General features: G+C 49.4%; 1 protein-coding gene across 4 annotated transcripts in view; it reads right to left on the bottom strand.

Moving 5' to 3' along the window:
• The window catches only part of MARF1 (meiosis regulator and mRNA stability factor 1), a 1,350,049-nt gene that overhangs the window by 234,508 nt on the left and 1,094,727 nt on the right, over positions 1 to 20,814 (bottom strand). For all 4 annotated transcript variants that reach the window (XM_069647123.1, XM_069647122.1, XM_069647120.1 and 1 more), the window contains exon 21: positions 7,522 to 7,749. In XM_069647123.1, the coding sequence (XP_069503224.1) occupies positions 7,522 to 7,749 (228 nt within the window). The remainder of the gene's footprint in view (positions 1 to 7,521; positions 7,750 to 20,814) is intronic.

Genomic DNA, 20,814 nt, shown 5'->3' with positions numbered 1-20,814 from the left:
CCACCTTGGGATCCGCTTCCGCAGCAAATCCGATGGACTCGGACTTGCGACTCATGGCCTTATCTTGGGCCCCCACAGATGATGCACCCTCAAAGGACTTAGAAGAGCGTTCCTCGGACTGGCCGGTCCTGGATGAGGCAAGAACGTGCAGGGAACACGGGTCAAAGGCCTTGGCGTTATGCCACGCTGTCAGTCTACTGTGCCTGTCCTTCGTCGTCTTCTTGGAGAACCCGAGCCATATCTCGCACTCCACTTCCTTGTGGTCCAGGTGCAAGCAGTAGAGGCATTGCAGGTGCTTGTCCTCCACAAATACATTGCGTAGTCCGCATTTAGTGCAGGGCCTGAAGAGGGACCGTCCCTCCTCCTCCTCCGTCATGGCCAGAGGCCACAAAGTAGGTCGGATGGCCTTCTAGAATCTTTGACGATCTTCACCCTGGAGGGGCACTGAACTTCGACAACGGGTCCCCGCTGTCAGCAGGAGAAACAAAGAGCACACAGGCTTCTTTGAAACAAAAATAGAACATTTTCCATCAAAAACACGAAAAAACATACAGATAGCAAGGAGAGCAAACTCAAGGACTCCCAACACTGAAGCGCGCAGTTAAAATCTGAAGATGTCTGCCAGAGAGGGGCTTAGTGAGAGGATAGTCATTGGATGGGGGCAGTATGACCAAGGAGGACAGTGATTGGTTTAAAGGAGAAGAACAAGTTACTTTCTTACCTGGTAACGTTCTTTTGATGGGATGGTCCGACGACATATTCCATATCTATGACATGTAATCACCACAGCTGTGCTGCTTCGGAAACTTTTTTCGGCGTCTGCGTCCTGCGTCGATGACGTCGATGACGTCGATGCGCCGTCAGAGGACCTCCTCCGACGTCATCCGATGTGATAAGTAGGACGCACGACGCCTGTAGCCTCAGTTGTAGTTTTTTCCCCCAGAACATGTGACATTAGTCAACTGCCAGTCAGACACAAAGCCTTGCGGAACGTAAGCTGCAATCGCAAAAGAAATTCTGCAGCGGGGAAGGCAGGGAGGGAGCGATATGGAATACGTCGTCGGACCATCCCATCGAAAGAACGTTACCAGGTAAGAAAGTAACTTGTTCTTCGAGGGGATTGGGTCCTCCGACGTATTCCATATCACTCCCAAAAGCAGTACCAGAGCAAGGAGGAGGGAAAGAATTTATAATCAAAATTTAGAATTGCCAATCAAATAGAGCAAAGGACCGCCTTGCCAAAGGCCAGATCCTGTCCTCGGATGGAATCGAGGGAATAGTGACGTACAAATGTATGTACTGAAGCCCAGGTGGCTGCATCACAGATGTTGCGAATAGGAACACCCCTCTGCAGGGCAGTAGATGCAGCCATACCCCTGGTAGAATGGGCCCGCAAGCCAGCCGGTGGGTCCTTACCCGACAAGCGGTAACACTCCGAGATGGCCAAAATAATCCAGCGAGACAAAGTCTGTTTCGTCACAGCTTGCCCCAAACGCTTTCCAGCGTAACCAATAAAGAGTTCATCGTCCACTCTGACCCGGGACATGCGTGAAACATAAAAGCTTAAAGCTCTCCTAGGATCAAGCCTATGGAGCCTCTCCTCTTCCTTACCAGGATGCGGAGGAGGATAGAATGCCGGAAGAACAACCTTCTGGGCCAAATGAAATTCCGTCACTACCTTCGGGAGAAAAGAAGGACGAACTCTAAGGACAACCCTGTCCTTTAGTGAGCCCTTTCAGAAACTGTGAAATTAAAGGGATTTTGAAGTAAGAACACTCTTCAGACGAGCGCTTAAAGATGGACAGCACCGCCAGGTAACCTTTAATGGTACCCACTTGCAAGCCCTTGTGGGCCAAAGAAAGTAACAAGGATAGAACCATGGGGATGTCACATGCAAAAGGATCCACATTCTGAACTCTGCACCAGTCGCAGAACTTACGCCAACGGCAACGGTACAGAGACTTTGTTGCTTGCCTTCGGGCCGAAGGCAACACCTCCATCACGTCTTCAGGGAGGTCCCAATCCTTATACCTCAACCTTTCAGAAGCCAAGCGTGAAGGTTGAGGGATCTGACCTCTGGATGGAGAACCTGACCTCCCTCCCATGAGAGCAGATCGTCTCGGTAGGGAAGACGACGTGGAGGGCAGATGGATAAGTCGAGAAGGTCCGGGTACCACGTTCTCCGAGCCCACGCCGGAGCAATGAGAATCATCCGGGAACCGAACTTCCGTAACCTCCGCAGCACTTGCGGGATGACGGGGACTGGAGGAAACGCATACAGCAGCGGGAATGACCACTCCACCACAAACGCGTCTCCTAAGGCTCCTTTTGGAGGAAATTCCCGCGAGCAAAACCTTTTGCACTTCCGGTTGACACTGGAGGCGAAGAGATCCACTTGAGGGGTCCCCCAAAGGCCGAAGATCTCCAGGAGAATCTCCTGAGCCAACTCCCACTCGTGAGAGATCGTGCTCTGCCTGCTCAGAGCGTCCGCCGTCACGTTGTCGTCTCGGGCCAGATGAACTGCCGAGATCGAAACTTCCTGCTGGATGGCCCAGAACTCGAGCTGCATCGCCTCCCTGCACAGAGGAAGTGACCCTGCCCCCCCTTTTTGTTGAGGTAGTGCATGGCCACTGTGTTGTCCGTCAGGATCAGGACACTCTTTCCTCGCAGTCGGCAGAAAAGCCTTCAGGGCTAGCCTGACGGCCCTCAGCTCCAACAGATTGATATGGAGTCTGGACCACTGACTGTCAGCCCGTTGACATGAGCTCCCCATCCCGTGAGGGATGCATCCGTCATGATCGTCACCACCGGCCAGGGAAGCCAAAATGGAGCCCCCTTCATCAAGTTGCCTTCGACGGCCCACCACAGAAGGTCCCGGGCGACCAAGGGCGGCACCTGAACCGGGTCCGACATCCTGCCGGAGGACTGCGACCATTGCATCTTGAGTGCCCACTGCAAAGATCTCATCCGCAGGCGAGCCTCTGGCACCAGAAGAATGCAGGATGCCATGAGGCCGAGCAACATCAAGAACTCGAACGCTGGGAGCGTCTGGGCATGCTGAAACTTGTGCACCATCTGCTGAATGTGAAGAGCCCTCACTTGGGGAGAAGAACACTGCCCCAGGGAAGTGTCGAGCACTGCTCCGATGTAATGGAGCCGCTGTGTTGGCATCAAATGGGACTTCTTTAAATTGAGGGAGAAGCCCAGCCTGTGAAGGGAGTGGCAGGTGACGGACAGATGATCCAGGACTTGCTCGGGAGAGCTCCCCCTGATCAACCAATCGTCCAGGTAGGGGTAGACGTGAATCCCCCCCTTGCCTGAGATGCGCTGCCACCACCACCATGAGCTTGGTGAAAACCCTCAGGCGGAGGTCAATCCGAACGGCAGGACCCGAAACTGAAAGTGCGAGTCTCCAACCGCGAACCTCAGGTACTTCTTGTGCTTGGGATGGATCGGCAGATGGAAGTAAGCATCCTTGAGTTCGAGAGACACCAACCAGTCCTGAAGCTGAAGGGCCTGGAGGACTTGAGAGAGAGTAACCATCTTGAACTTGTCCTTCCTTAGGAGTTTGTTCAATCCGCGCAAGTCCATGATGGGTCTCAATCCCCCGTCTTTCTTTGAAATAAAAAAATAAGGGGAATACCATCCCTTGTTCCTCTCCGCTACAGGCACCAGTTCTATGGCGCCTTTCTCCAGCAGGGCTTGAATTTCCTGCGCAAGGAGCGGATCCGGACTCTGCAAAGAGAGGTTCCCCAGTGGATTGTCGCGAGGCCTGTGCCGAAAGGGAAGACAGTAGCCGTGGGTTATGATCTCCAGAACCCACACATCTGAAGTAATGGCACGCCACTCTACAAGATGCTGCGCCAGCCTTCCCCCAACCGGCGAACCATGGGGCATGGCCTCATGACTGAGTGGTAGTGGCTGCGGCGTTACCTGAGGGCAAAGAGGCAACTGCCCGAGCGGCCTTGGCACCACGGGTGCCCTGTCGTCCACCTCTGGTACCCCTGCGTTGGCCTCTTTGACTGCCAGCTCCTCACGCTTTACTGAAGGACGAGTAATAGCGAAAGTAACCACCCCTCCATTGCTGTCCCCTAGGACGAAAAGGCGCAGGTTGGCGAACTGCAGCGCCCAACGACTTCGCTGCAGCTTTTGAGGTCTGCAACCTCTCAAGGCTCTCGTCAGCCTTGCTGCCAAAAAAGTGTTCACTGTCAAAGGGCATGTTGAGGAGCCGGGACTGCACATCAGGAGCAAACCCCGACTTCCGCAACCACGCAAACCTGCGTATCATGATGCTCGCCGCCATGGACCTGCTGACGCATTCAGCCAAGTCCAAACCCGACTGAACGGACTCACATGGCATCCTTACCATCCTGGGAAACCATCCCGTTCGTCCCCTTCGGGAATATGTTCAGCCGCTAACGCAACACAGTTCCACAGAGTGTGAGTGAAACGAGACAAGGCACAAATGGGGTTGACCGCCTGAAGCGCCATACCACCAGAACACTTTCTTCGCCTAGCCATCAAAACGTTTGTCGTCCCTATCAGGAGGGATGGTAGGGTACGACGCCTGCTTTGCCGGGGCCGTGGCCGCCTGCACCACCAAACTCTCCGGAGTGGGGTGCCTGGTCAAGTAGCAGGGGTCGCTACTGGCTGGACGGTATTTTCACGACAAGGACCTGCCCACCGCCGGGAGACTCTCCGGAGCAGTCCAAGCCGCCGCCACCCTTCTCTGTAAAGCCATATGGAACGGAAGTACCGGGTCAGTTGGGGGACCAGCATCAAGGATGTCCGTGAGATCATGCTGTACAAACTCCCCTGGGGGAGCAAACCATCCCAAGTACTCAGAAACCCTAGCCATAAGGCGTCGGTACGAGGAATCGGCATGAGAGCCAGGCTCAGGCCGACAAAACTCCACCTCCGGAGAGGTGTCCAGTCCACTGGCATCATGCAGTGACTGCCTCAAATCGTCAAACTGACTATGGCCCGAGACAATTTCATCTGGAACCTGACTAGGAACCAGGCCATCAGAATCCTCATCCGCCTCTGAAATATAGTCCAGGTGGCGAAAAGAAGGCACCCGAGAGTGCTTGCTCTTAACCAGAGCCTTCCTAGGGGGTTCCCCCGTGCCACGGGGTACCTCCGACACGAAAGGCATCGAGCGAATCGGCGTCGAGAGAACAGGCATCGGCGCAGAGAGGATCGGCGTCGTCAGATGCAGCGCCGCCAGCATCGGCGGCGTCCTCGAAGCCGGAGCTCCGAGCGTGTCCTTCGACGACCTGAGCGTCGACGACTTCCTCAGAGCCGGAGCCTCGAGAAAGCCTGTCGATGCCCTCGATGCCTCAGACGTCGATGTCTTCCTCGAAGACATCACAGGTGCACACGGTCTCGAACGCTTCGAGGACCGGGACCTGGAATGGGTATGTCGAGAACGAGTCCCCTTGTCCGAACGGGACCTCTCCCGTGACTCGTGCCGAACACTCTTGCGAGCGGTGTCTCTCGACCTCTCACAACTGACCCCACTCGGGGGCGCGGACGGCTTAGTACCCTGCGACTCGAGAATCGCCAGCATTTTCTTCCCGAAGGAAGCCCATTCCTCTGGCATCGCACGGCTGGAGGGGTAAGCGACGTGCTGGGCAGAGTCCTCCGAAGAGGACCTGGAAGACGACCGGTGTCGGCGCTTCCGAGAATACCTCAAAGAGGCTGAGGAGTGGCGAGACCGACTCCTAGAAGACCACCCACGAGACTTCCGACGATGACGCAGAGAGTCTCCTCTCGAATCATCCGTCGAAAGCCCCGCAGACTTTGACTTCTGGGGCTTGGACACCCGATTTACCGACAACTTCTTCTTACGTTCACGTAAGGCTTTGGACGTGAGCGACTGGCAGTCGATACAGTCATCCGTGTCGTGGGCCTCCCCGAGGCACCAGAGACAGGCGTTGTGCGAGTCCGTCACCGACATCTTGGACCCACACTCCCCGCACTTCTTGAAGCCCGGACGCGGGGTCCAAGACGAAGTAGAAGACATCTTCACACGAAGGATTTTCACAAAAACGAACAGGTTCGAAGAACCAAGAAGAACACAACTCCAAAGAGTCGAGGCGTTAACCGAGATTCACGAAGCAACACGTTCGCAGAAAAAACGGAACTGAGGCTACGGGCGTCGTGCGTCCTACTTATCACATCAGAGGAGGTCCTCGACGACGGCGCATCGACGCAGAAAAAAGTTTCCGAAGCAGCACAGCTGTGGTGATTACATGTTATAGATATGGAATACGTCGGAGGACCCAATCCCCTCGAAATACAGTTTGTAAGTGAAACTTTTTTCATGTACCGAATTTCCGGCCTGACGGGGAATATTCATGAGCATGTGAATCCATGCCATGCCGGAGAATAGCTACTTGTCAATCCAGATCTACATACTGGGAATCTTCATCGAATGTTTCTGGCCATTTGAGGGATCCTGGAAAACAGTGGAGCGGAAACTCCCTAAAATTTAGAATTTTAACACTCAATTAAGATGCCCATCTGGCATAAAATAGTTTGTGTGTCAATTTCCACATCATAAAAGAGAATAAGTGTATTTAAACTGCACTTCTAGACCCTTTCCATAAAGCAACAAGAGAGCACAGGACAGGCAGCCTTAACAAAATATCTAATCAAAGCACTGCACCTTTTTAAGGGCCGAGTGCAATATCCCATCATGTGCTACATTGGCAGCAAATGCGCGCTCGTGTTTTTCATCTGTGTGTGAAGATCCTGTAACAAGTCTGTCTTGGTTTGCAGTGATTTATAAAAAAAAATGTACACTTTTTTAAAACAAACATCTTTCAGAAAAATAAGAGGCAAAGACGTTTATCGTCAGAAGATGGGGCGTTTTTATGGTTGATGAATATCAATGGAGATCGTAGGATGAAGAACTGAGCCCCTTGTGAGGATTGTCTCTTGCGGGCCTCCCTAATGTGCAGGCTACCACAACCAGCGAGAAAAAGGACCACCAGACAAAAAGTGTCGCAAGTAGTTACAACGGAAGGGTAAATGGCATCAAAACAAGTAGGGGGATTAATTACAGTGAAACAAAACATGCGCAAAAAGCATTTACATTAACGGCATAGTTTATAAACTAAAAATATTACAAACCAAAAACAGTGTTTCATTTGTATTTAGGCATATAAGGGCTTAGTTTACCTTCTAATTTCGAATCCATATAGATAGATGTACAGTAAAAGGTAAAACAGAAAATGTACAAAAATGCCCGTTTATTTATGCCAGCATTAACTCTGCAGTGGGACTTTAGATTTTTTTTTCATGCAGGGGGTTATGGGGGCTTGCCACTTGCCCCCGCCATCTATAACCCTTACCAATGGCTTACCCCTGTCATACACATGAGTGCAGCCGCCTGCATGTTTACCACCAGCATTACATTTTTCCAGCATAAAGACCCGGAACCGTTTAAATATTTGCAAATGGTGCACAGTTATCCCAAACACATGCCTACATGAGATTCTACCATTAAAGGCTTACCTTGACAACATGGCACAGTTTCTGCAATAGAGCCGGCACTGAGCTCACGTCGTAGTCGTGGAGGCGTAGTGTGTAACCAAACGTTTTACTATATTCGGTCAGTAAATCGGACATCATGATGCAGTTGTCCTTTTGAGATCGCAGAAGCTTAACAAACTGGGCAGCCAAGGCTTTAATGCGCTCCATTTCAGTCAGTGTGAGAAGCTTCTCCTCACCACACTCTAAAACCTAAAAAGTAAGGTTACATTGATTTTGAAAATACATTGATTAATCGGACCAAAAGCAACACACATTCATTAAGGAACATTTAACAACAGCATTAAAATAAACATTTAGCACACCTAGCAAGGTGCTTAAACACAATCCTGTATGGCAAAAGATATACTCCCTGGCTCTGAATTCTTGGATATGTAATTTGGTGACGCCAGCAGTATTAAAATAAAAAACTAAAACAAAAACAATAAGGGAGAGGACATCAGAAGAAGCACCTCGAGACTAAAACGTGATCATAACGACAGTGGGCTACTCAAAAACTGGAATAACCTCTATACATGTATCGAACGTTCCTTCTTTGCTCATGTGTGTAAAAACAATTTCAATAGTATGGTAAAAACATGCTAAAGCTGCACATGAAACAAGATAGATTGAGCATGCGCGGCTCATAATTTCCTACAATTTCCTACACGTGTACGTAACAACCCCTCTATCACCAATTAGCAATCTGGATCGAGGAGTCCAGAACTAACTTTAAAATGGCAGTAGTTCTGCGTATACGACTCTTCCCATCGAATTTCGAGCGGGAGGATAGCTCAGGGGCAATGCATGCGTCTTGGAAGCAAGACAGTACACAGTTTCTAATTCCAGTCCTGTGCTCAGATGCTGGTCTCTAGGGTGGTCAGCAGAGAAAGCCAAGAAAGGGCATGCTATGGACGTATTTTCAAGGAAGTAACAGTTGTTTGTGTAAAGAAGTCATAGACAAGGTTGGTGCTCATTGACCTATAGGGCACCGGGCTGTGCTCTAAGTGCCAACGCAATATGATGGACAGTTTTTTGGGTCATAGTAGGCCAGTGTGAGTAGTGAAGCTAGTAGAATGAACACGCGTTACTGAACGCATTCTATAAAATGCAGCATGATTTTAAACAGCGCCTCGAGGTCTACTCAAACTGTCAAAAGGAATGGACTGCCAATTTGGATTGTGAACCAATTTCCAGGTGCCCGAAAACGTTATACCACAGACGGACCCTGCATGCAGATTACGCCCCCCACCTCACATGCTGGAGCTTCTGCACTGGGATAAACTGACCATCGCTCACAGATTCCCCAGTCGCTCCACCCCTAGCCTCTGCCACCCTTGCTACAACAACTTATCTTGGGCTTAGCGTTCAAGGCTCCCCATACCGGAGCCTGCAGACAATATGGCTGGGCCACACATTTTTCCAAAATTAGCCCCATGCCCAGAGCGTGGCAGCTAGCGAGTCATATGGACTGGCGTCTTTGTAACCTTTGCTGCTAAGCACTGCCGTGTACTTGCTTTGGGAGCCCCCACTGTCCTCCAGACTTACATGGGGAAAGGCCGCCCCCCCCCACACCTCAGTACATTGTGAAACTGACCTGTGCCACCAAATAAAACAGCTAAAAGTCAGATATTTTAAGCCCTCCCATCGAGTATGGCCTAGCCCTATATGACACTTTAATAAGCCCCTCCCTGTCCCAAATGAAGCGAGTGACCACAAGTTCAACCTCTTGAAGAATGATTTGGTAAGTACCATTGGGATATTGAGAAAAAAATTATATCGTTTTGGAAGTGCTATCATTTTGATCAGGGCAACCCTCCCCATCAACAATATGGGTATCTTCACTCTCCCATATACAATACAGCTGTTTATTTTCCCTGGATATCGTGAATCCCCAAGACTCTGATCTCTTGCGGCACCCATTTTAGGCCCAGCCCCTCCCCAGATGGAGCTGCGCTGCCCATAATCGGGAAAACCTCAGACTTGGTCCAGTTCACCAACAACCCAGAATGTTCCTCAAACACATGGACGTCTTCCATGATTGGCAGCAAGTTGGTTTCTGGGTCCCTTACAAAAATCAAGACATTGTCTGCATGTAAGCTCTCTTCCCCTATGTTTATGACTCAGCAGGTCTGCCACTGGTTCTATAAAGAGTTCAACGAGAAGGGGGGGAGGGAGGCAGCCCCCTTGCTTCATGCCTCGGCCCAGCAGAAACAGCTGTGACATCCTCCTACCAACTCTGATTCTGGGCAAAGGCGGAATCTAAAGTAATTTAATGCAGGACATCATGTAAGCACTGAAGCCATGATATTACATCACATTGAAGAAGAAGCTCCATGATACCAAGTCAAATGCTTCCTCAGCATCCAGCAACACAGCCACAGCTTGTGCCTCTGGGTTTATTTGCGACAATGGTTGAAAAGTCGATGCAGGTTTAGTGCTGTGGAACTCCCTGGGATGAAGCCAGACTGGTGAGGGCGAACCGGGAAAGTCAGTATGGGTAGCAATCTCAAGGCAGGAACCATTGCAAATATCTGTCACGTTGAGCAACAATAGCGCTGATAGAAACCCCCCCCCTCTCCTCCGCTGGTTTCTACAGCTTCAGCAGGAGCGTTATGACCGCATGCCTCAGCATTGGTGGAAACTTCTCGCCCTGTAGGGATTCCTCCCACACACTATCATGTGCGGGCCCAAGATTTTCTTATATCGTTTATAGAATTCTGCCCCAAGACCTCCCAGTCAGGTGCCTTACCCGACAGCAGCAAGTCATAGCCGCTAGTATTTCTTCCAGCGTAATCGGGTCTTCTAGCTTTTGTGCAGCCTCATGTGAGATTTCAGAGGTCAAAATCCTGTCCATCTAAGCAAGGTTCTTGCCCCTAGACTGCACCGGAGAGTCTCATAAAATTGGAAAAAATGCAGCCAATACCTTCTCAGGCTCAGTGCAGAGTTCCCCATTGTCATCTTTCACCACCAGTGGCACCGCCCACCTGAGATTCCGCCTGCACAAGCTTTGTTAGAGGCCTTTGGAGTCTATCCACCGCCCCATACCTTTGAGCCTTTGCGGGCACTGCAAAATATATCTCTCCAACTGCGAGAGCACAGAAGTTGAACAACTAACGTTTAATATCTCACAGCGTACTTTCATCAAGCCACCTGGCCAACCACTGTTCAAGTTCCCTCAATGTCCCCTAGACCTCCTTTAGCTCCCTTTGCATGACCGGGAGATCCCCAAATTCAGTGCTCATTGCAATCCCTCATATATATGCCTTAAATGACTGCCATAGCAACCGTGTCCACCGACCCGCGATAAATCTAAATAAATATCGATAGTCTCCTGTACACTGTATTCTGCCTGCCGCGCCCTTCCCCAGCGACACAGTGAGGTTAATAGGCAAGTGGTCAGAAAATGTACAAGGCAGTATATCACACATCACCTGTCCAAGCAGGTAGTCCGACACCACCCAGTAGTCAATCCAAGATGACAAGTTGTGTACCGTTGAATAAAAAGTTTATTCGCATGCAGCACGGTCCAGGCACCTCCTAACGTTCACACATTGCCTATCCACCATGCCCTCTATTAGCACACGAGCTGCCCCAGTCAGCGTCAGAATCTTAACCAATTATTTGAATTAACATATTGTACAAATAAATGAAACATTTGAAATCACCAACTAGTGCTTTTTGTCAACCCAACATTTGGATGTTTAACAACTCCGAAATGTGACCTTCGCCCCATTCAATGCTGTGATCACCCATTTCCAAGTATGCGGCTTAGCCCGCCTCCATCCGCAAACCCATGCATAAAGCCAAGGATGCTCCTCACAGAGCTGGCATGTTGTAACCATTCATCTCAGCTTGCCCCCACGCCCCCACTCCCGTTTTCCCCTCGATGCTGGATGTGCAGTCACGCTGGGAACAGCATGGAGCACTCTCTCCACAGCGTCTTCACCCACATGAATAATTTCCGCTCATTTTGGACAGCGATAAAGTAGTCCGGATACAGAAAAATCCTGCTCACCTTATAGCTCAGCCCGCCGCTTCTCCCTTGCATATCGCAGTAGAAGATCCGTGTCTCTATAGTTCAAAATACGAGCAACGATCAGCCAAAGCAGAGCTCCCGGTTTAGGTCTTAGCAAGCGGTGCCCACAATCCACTCTGAAGTAGGGTAGACCGGTCGGGGGCATCAATGATCTTTTTCAATAAGTCCTCCACAAAGGTCTCGAGCCTGCGCTGCTTGTCGCTTTCAGGCACCGCAATTATGCGGATATTGTTCTGCCTCGTGCGAGACCAGATCCTCCCATTTGGCCTGGACAATTTTAAATTATTTCCAGATTCCCATTATTGGGGACTGCAGGTCGCCTATGTCGTCCTCTATCCTGCTAACCCGTTCTCCGCCGTCGGTAATTCTCAAGCTCTCCTGTTCCAGCTTGCTTTTACGGGAGCTTAAATTTAGATGCAATATCATTCAATGAGTAAACCCTTCCTGCCTGCTTCGGAGTATTCACCTCCTGTCAGGTGTTCCTTCATCTTTAGGCGATGAGAGGCTCAGGATTCCCAGCAGTGGCCACAGCGGCACTGCCTTGGCATATTCATCCAGATTGCCCTGCTTTTTGCTACCGCTTTGGGCCATGATTGCAGAGCACCCATTTCTGCCTGGGCTCACCCTCCGCTCGCAATACTCTTCTCACCCAGCGCTGTAGCCCCATAAAATGTTTCCAGCCATGCGCTGCCTGTGAGTGCCCAGGTACCAAGAGGCAGCCTTGCAGGACTGGATGCATACGCAGTGGTCAACACACCGTACGCTCTGCTTCCTCAGCAGTGCCAAGGGGTCCAGGCATGATATGGCATTTATAACGCGCCTATAAACACGTGTTTCAAGGCTCGACGAGGACAGGGCAGGGTAACAGAAGGAAGACCAACAATGATCTTACTAGGCCAGGTGACATTGAGATCGCACAAGTGCAAGAGGAAAGTGGGGGGGGGGGGAGTGCAAGGAGTAAGGGGGGAGGGAAGTGTAGTACACAGGATGCACAGTAAATAAACAATAAATAAGAATAAATAAGGAGGTGCGGCCAGCTGGTGGCAGGTGTGAGGGTAAGTGCAGACATTGATTGTCAAGTGCTGGTATGGGGCTATAGGGATACAGAACAGTCCCAGAGTGCAAGGGTTGCCAAGGGAAGCAGTGCAGGTGTGCACACGATGGGGAGGGGCCCTGGGCCGAAGAACAGAGGGCAACCAGGTGACCAGTGCAGTTTCAGCCAGGAGGTAAACAGGGGAGGGGAGAGATAGCAAAGAGGAAGGTCTTGAGGTTTTTCCGGAACCTGAGATGGTTCTCAATTTTCAGAGAGGCTGTTCCAGAGGGAGGCTTCAGCCGAAGAAAGCCATCTACCACCAACTTGTTGTTTGGAGAACAACCGACCCTGAGAGAGTTGGAGGCGGATGAGCGAAGAGCTCAAGCGGGAAGATATTTAGGAAGAGAGAGTTGAAGGTATTGAGGCCCCAGGCCCCAGAAGGCCTTGTGGGCAATTCAGAGGGTTTTGAACTCAATCCTTGCGGCCACTTGGAGCCAGTGCAGAGATTTCAGGCCTGGAGAGATACAATCCCAGGGCTTGAGGCCAAGGTCAAGTCTCTCAGTCCTATTTTGGATGAGTTGGAGGGCAGAAAGTAGAGGCAGGCAGAGAGGCTGTTACAGTAATCCAGCCTAGAGATAACCAGAGCTCTGGAGACAGTGAGCTTCTGGGAGAAGGAGAGGAAAGGAAGAATACCTGAGGCGGTGTAGCTGATAGTGTGACTTCTTAGAGACTTCAGAAATGTGAGGAGAGAAGGAGAGTGTGGAGTCAAAGATGACCCCAAGGTGTTTAGCCTCACAGGTGGGAGCAGGAAGAGGGCCAAGAGCGACCAGCCAGAGTGACAGAAAAGGAGGGAGCAGGTTTTTCCCTGATGAGGAGAATCTCAGTCATACTGGCATTAAGGCAGAGATCATTGACGGCACACCACTCCTGGACAGCAGACAATCAGATGAGGGAAGGAAAAGCGGTGGTTGAAGTGAGCCTGAAAATGAGCAGAGTGGCATCTGCATCGCACTGAAAGTTGGGACAGAGAGTGGCAATGCAGTGGGGGCCAGCTATTGGTTGAACAGCCAGGGAGAGAGGTTAGACCCCTGGGGAAAGAGATAGAGAGAGGAATGAACCAAGAAGGAGAGAAAAGAAGTCAGCCAAGCCAGGTCCTGATCAGTGATACCCAGGTTATCACGGAGACGGTGGAGCAGAAAGGAATGGTTGATCATGCCAAAGGCAAAAGAGAGATCAAGTAAGATGAGGACACAGGGGGTGTTGGAATCAAGGTTAGAGAGCAGGTCTTCACGGATGTTCAGGAGAGCCGTCACTCGGCCGCTGATCCCGAGGAGCCCCAGCTATCACCAGGAGCGATGGAACGAAGAGACAGCAGCAGCTCTCCTGCCCCACTCAGCTTCCTCCACCTGGCAGGTTCTGGCTGCGAGCGGGAGAGGCCAGACCAGCAGTGCAGAATGCGGGTGAGACGTGGTCATCACAAAGGCCTGGGCAGTCCCCAAGGTGGACCGCCGGGACCTTCATACATGCTCTACCGGCCAGGTAATCAGTGCTCACCACAACTCGCCGCTGCCACATGACCTGAGCGCCATATCTCCATCGCCTTGGCGTTCGGGTGGGGGAGTCTGTCCACCTGTCAAGCATCTGAAGTGCCACATTTGACCCCCACGATCTCCAGATCACAAGGCATCCTACGGCCTCCTGTGAACAGCCAACCCCAGGCTCCCCCGGGCAATGATCTCAGTCCCCAGGGCACGCATGCAAGGTCCGTTTTGATCGCAATTAATGCCATTTCTGCAGGATTTATTTGGTGCATTACAGAGCTCCTTCGTTATGCGACTCCATCATGGTCGCTCAACAACGCCCCACTCGGAGAAGCTGCTTTTGCTGGAATGTCGTTTGTACACTATATTTATGTGAGAGATTCAAGGAAAGAAAAATGCGAGCCCACCATTAAGGATCTTGCAATGGAAGCACAAAAGCATTCAGCAGCACTAACTTGAGACTTATGCAGATATCCCTCCTATAAAATAAGTCACTGGTTATCCGTTCTACGAGAATTTTCCCAAAAACATCAAGGGTCCCATCTTAGTGAGCCATCAAAAATATTTTAGTGTAGCCAATATAAACACCTATAAGCCCTCCCCTTACAACCTTTCTGATCAACAGACTGCGTGTGTATCTGGGCATCATGGATCAGGCCCTGGCGTGGCTGACCACCTTCCTCCTGGACGTCCCTCCCAGGTCCAACTTGGGTCCTTTCTCTTCTCCACCACCTCTCTCTCTCTCTCTCTCTCCACATGTGGTGTCCCCCAGGGCTCGATGTTCTTGCCCTGGCTCATCAACGTCCATCTGGCCCCTTGGGCCGACCCGATCGCCACCTTCTCTTCTAAGTTTGTGTTATGTAGCTGACACTGCTCTCTTTCAGGCTTCCTTCAGCTTCCTCTCCTCCCTCATTCGCAAATGTCTATCCGTGATGCAGGATTGGTGCACCTAAACAATCTTTGCCTTAATGCCAGTAAGACAGATCCTGCTCATTGGGACCCCTGCTCTCGCTTTCCCTCCCTCACTCACTATGGCTGTCCTCCTTGGGCCCTCTACCCTTGCCTTCCTTTGGAGGCAAAAAACCCTGGAGTCATCGTCCGACTCTACTCTCTCCTTCTCTCCTCACATCACAGATATTGCCAAAAAGGCCCACTTCCAGCTGCACATCCTGAGAGGTAATTCTACCTTTTCTCACCTCCCCCTAGAAGCTCACTGTCTCCAGAGCCCTGGTTCTCTCCAGGCTGGACTACTTGAACAGCCTCTTTCTCAATCTGCCTACCTCTACTCTTGGCCCATTGCAACAAATCCAGAACAGGACTGAGACTTAACCTTGGTGTATCTAGCCCTGAAATCTCTCCACTGGCACCCAGTGGCTGTAAGGATCAAGTTCAAGACCCTCTGCATCGTCCACAAGGCTTCCTGGGGCTGGGGCACACACTACATCCAACTCTCTCTTCTGAAATACCTTACTTCTAGAGCCCTTCGCTCAGCTACCTCAAACTCAGAGTCAGACGCTTCCGCAGACAGAGTGAGGCATAGATCGCTCTCCTCTGCATGTATCTCCCTCTGGAATGGCCTCTCTGCTCCTCTTCGACTTGACCGGACTACCTGAAGTTCTGGAAGTTGCTCAAGACCATCATTTTCTCCTCTGCCTTCTCTCTCTCTCAGAACTTACCGGTCTGCCGCACCGACTGGTTGCTTGGTACCTTCAGAGTCTCACTGGGTACCAGGCTCCTCCTGGACCAGTCTTGCTTTGCACTGCCTCCTGGCCAACCACGCATTTAGGGACTGTAACCACTACAGCCCCCCTTCCTCGTTGCACTTTTATAGAGCTGCGCTTCCCTGGCTGCACTTATTCAGAGCCATGCTGCCCTGATCGCACTCCCTCCCCATCTCCTTCCCCTTGCACTTCATTTGTCGCACATGCACGATCCGAATGACACCAGGCCCAGTAGAATCGTTTATCTTGTCCTCCCCATTTCATATGTCCCTTGTCTTGTGGCGCCCAGAAACAGTTGTGTGCAGGCGAGTTATAAATGCCATATCATACAAGAGCAATTTACAAGTTATCTGATGAACGACTTCTCTACCCCCATTAAGGATTGTTTTACAAGCACATGGAAGTCAATTATTTACACAAAAGGGTGAATGGGCAGTGGGATCAGGGGTAAGGGAGAGATTAACAGTGCAACAAGAAAGAAAATTCACAAGAATATTATGAGCACTTTCAGCTCCATATGCCTTTCATGAAAGTAACCAAGCAAGAGGTGTGCTCAGCCAACAGTGGAACCTTCACCAATGTAAAAGTAGTGACATAATTTTGTATTTGCCACTCGGTTTGCAAGTTAGTAAGGAACTGTCAAACGGGAGGAACAACTAGGATAACATTGGACATTGCCCCTTCGAAGCTTAGGGAATATTTCGGTTTTGTATCCATCACATGCATACAAGTAACAAATTGACCTACTGTATGACATTAACAAGGCATGCATTCTGCAGAAATGCACACTAATCTTAGGACAATTCTTTAGTCTAAACACATTGGTGCAGGGTCACATTCTTAGTCTGGGTGGGCATTACTATCACTGCAAGCAATCAGTTGGATGTCGATGTCAGAAAGACACAAACACAATTTAGTTGAAAAAACCGAGGACTGGTTGAAACACTGAATTTAAGTCTGCTGTACATGTGGGAAAGTGACTGCAGGCAAGGTGTAAAAACATCCCTTTTTCCTTCAACTGTGTATTTAAAAATAACATTGTAATTTTTGTACAATAGCCTTGCTGTATTTCATACTGGGTCCGAATTATTAAATTCATTTAAGTGTTTGGACACACAAGCAAAACATTGGATTTCAAGCATTGCCTAGTTATTTAAACTATTTCCCAGCATTGGTGATGAACTGTTCCCCATTTGTCAAGTAGGTGTCTGCTTCTTCTCAATTGTACTGTCCAGTAGAAAAAGGATTTAATTCCTTGCATACTATTGCCTAAAGCCAATGAGTCAAGTGGGATAATCTCTTTTTCTACGTAAATGATATGTCCAGCTTTGTGCAATTCTCTTTGTTGCTCATTAATCGTGCGACCACCATCTGATGTAGTCTTGAGGCTTCAAAAGCTTATACATCTATTTCATCCTGATATTTTCAGTTAGTCCAAAGGTTTTAACACTAGGTTTTGTTCAATTTTAGAACGGACTAAAATTGCATTAAACCTTTTCTTCACTGTCAATTCCAGGGCCTGTAAATGCTGCGGCCTGCGCCAACTCACTTGGTTGCATTACCCGCGATGATGGTTGTGGACAGGAGTGGTCGGCAGGTGCGCTCACGGCAGAGGGCTTCGGCCCGGGTCCAAAAGCAGGAACAGGAGTTCGCCATGGGAATCTTGTTGCGGTAGCTGCCATATTCCAAAGCAGCACGCATGCGCAGGGCCAAGACACTGCTTACATACGCTAGTGCCCTGTGCATAGCGTTACCCGCAGCTATAGCAATGATGCCCGCTGTGATGAACACACAGCGGGAGCAGCAGGCTATGTAAATCCTGCATAGGAAGGAACGGACATGTCTTAATGCACTCTGTACGTTTCATTTACTGGTGTGCTGCTGAGCTTCTTTTAGACTTTGCTTGCTCACTGGTCTACTTGCCTTCAACTGTCCATGTTTCCCGCTCTTTCCAAGTCCTTCCTATGGATTTCTTCTGTTCCTTGCTTGCCTCCTTCTTGCTTGGCACTTGAACTGACTTGCCTGCGGCTGTCTTACCTTGCTCTGTCTATTCTTATTGCCATTCTCCTTACTGGCACTCCTTGTTGGGTTGCCCTAGGATTCACTACTGCTGCTCTTGTGCGGTTGACCCCTACCATCCAGCTTTTATGGCCAGCACCCCGAGATGTTCCTCTGCCACAAATCCAGAAGCAGCTGTCTCATAGCGTGGCGTGGGGAGTCTGCCCCCAAGAACATGGTCTGATTGGTTCCGGCAGAGGGAGCCCTGGAGGTTGGCCCCTATGCCATATTAACGACTGGCTGAAACACTGGAGAACAGGGGAAGATCGAAGAGCAAAGAACCTCTCCTATGAACCCGGATGCAACACGACCATGCACTTGACATCTACAAGGTCAAAATACAAACATGTAAAATCATGGATAAGACCTAAAACGTAATTAGAAATGCAAAGAAAACCTACACCATAAACTACTAGTGCAAACATGGTAACTTGTAACTTACTGTAAGACAACCCTCTCAAGGGGAACAACCAGTTCACTGTGTGTTTGCAAAAACGAGGTATTATTTTATATTAAATTTTAACCAACAAAAGGTTGTGCTCAACTTATTGGAAAACTGCCAAACCTGCCACCCTAGATTGTATGGTCCTAGAAACTCAGTAAGGTTTATAGTGTTGATAAAAAAGGCCAAAGGGCTGAGCTGTGGTAGAGGGAACCTTGAGGTAGATAAACAAACCAAAAATCACATAGCAGTATGAAATCAACAAGGAATGACCAACATAATATCATAGATAAGGTGGTAGAAAGACATGCATCTTTTGACCCACCAAACCAAAATCTATAATAGCTTAAGGCCATGTTTAAGTGAACAAGTAACGGTAACACTAGATAATCTGCTTGCCTGAAAGTAGAGCTAAAATGGCGGTATGTTAATGTCTATATAACCTCAGTTTCCAAGAATCTAGAGAAAGCAGCCATTCGCTGTAAATGACTACACTGGATTTTGAGTGTGAGAGGCAGTTGCATTATTCGCTGACACAATTAGTGCAAAGCTTAACACTGGTAATTCCAGACTTGGTCAATGACCGTCTGTCCATCGACCATAGAATTATACCTCTGAGGGATCCAATATGCAGCTTAAATTGATTGCATGCAATTTTGGAATAACGGTTGGCACACCTATAATAAGAATAGCAGCTCACAACAATGTGCACTCTGTATCTCAATGAATGAATCAAATCCACAACAAAATGAGGGCCAAATTACAACAGTGAACAAGCGGGACCAAGGGTGGCCGAAGCACTGGTATCCTCTGCTGAGGATTCTTTACATGGCACTAACCAGACTGAAGTTCTGCCACTCCCACCAGTCTGCCTAATGATGCAAGCATCAAAAAAGATGCGAGCCAATGATGCCCGGCAAAACTTGATCATTACTTCCTGGAATATTGCTGGAATTGGAAGTAAATTGGTCGATGATGACAGGGTAGACCATTACGAATCTGACTGTTTCTGAGACACCTGGTCTCTTGTACATGATATCATGGAAGGCTGTCTCTGCTTTAGGAGGAATGTAAAGAAATGGAAATCAGGACGACCCAGAGGGGGCTTTGTTAGGACTGATTTTCTATACTCTGGACTGGTGGACATATGTATAGAAAGCAAACCTATATTGTGACAGGGACAACTCTGGGAGCTGTAGCCAAACTAGTTCACGGTAGCAGTGACAAGAGGTCTCGTCCAAGTCTCACGAGGTGGTGAGCTTGTAAAGGGTCCACAATGAGTACACAATGGGAATCACAAAACACACTTCGACAGTATGTATACAAATAGTTATTTATGGCCAATTATCACTACGAAAAATGACTAACAGATACAAGTATCATACAACACTAATAATAGATTACATATATACAGCCACTAGAGAAGGGTATAACACAAATCAAACTCCTGTAAAAGAAAGTGCAGATTAGTTTTATGTACTACAGGTCCACAGACAATTAACCCCAACTTCAAAAGTCCTTCCCCAAATTGTCTGGGATCTTTTGCCCTAAAGTTCAGGAAAGTTCAGACACAAGTTTGTGATGCAGGAAAAAATGAAGGTACAGTCTCTGGGGTCCAGTGAACAGTTACAAGGGTTAGATGACCGTGTATTCTAACTAATAGAAGTCTCCAACTTTCAGAAGGCTTGTGCAAGCAAGCAATGGCAAAGCCAAAGTATAGCAAATGTTTTATAAAAGTTAGGCAAACTTTTAAGTGGAGTTTAGGGGCAGGTAACAACCTCTGTAACTTATCACCACCATACTCGGATTCTTCCCAGGACTTGGCAGGTCGATGGAAGGTCCAAGGTTGCTTTTCCCGCCAGCCTCAGTCATTGATTCGCAGGGGTTGCAGGTTCGAGCTGATATCTGGTCCGTCTCTTTCGCTGGTGAAGAATGCAGAAAAAGACTATGCACAACCCCTCTCAGGACTGATGCAGATAAGCTGTTTCAGACTGTGGTCACCACAGCACAGCGACCTAAAGGGCCTCACTTGTTACGGTCAGACCTTCCCTCCTATCTTGGGTCCCCTTGATACTAGGACTCTGAAACTTCGGTGAGGTAAATTTTGTAGGACAAGCTGAGGATCCCCTAAGTTCCAAGCCTCAAAGTGGAAAGGAGACGTTGGCAGCACAGAAGCCCAAACTCAGAGCTGGTCAGCCACAGGAATGTCTTGGGACGCTTTAGACGGCTCTTCTTCGCAGGGTACCGCGCAGACGTCCGAAATTGATGTTCCCTCCACTTCAAGGGTCGCAGCTCCTTCTCATGATTGCTGCAGATCAATAGCAAGGCAGGGCTCCTTCAGGACAGCAGCAGAAGTTGGTTGCCAAGGCTCCTTCAGACGGGTCTCTGGTCTCTTCACGGGTCTCACAGCTGGACAGGAGTCTTGGCTCCTTCACGTTACTTCA

The sequence above is a fragment of the Ambystoma mexicanum genome, chromosome 2q (assembly GCF_040938575.1).
Source record: "Ambystoma mexicanum isolate Mex_15411 chromosome 2q, UKY_AmexF1_1, whole genome shotgun sequence".
Lineage (NCBI taxonomy): Eukaryota > Metazoa > Chordata > Amphibia > Caudata > Ambystomatidae > Ambystoma > Ambystoma mexicanum.
This window is presented reverse-complemented; position numbering and strand designations above follow the sequence as displayed.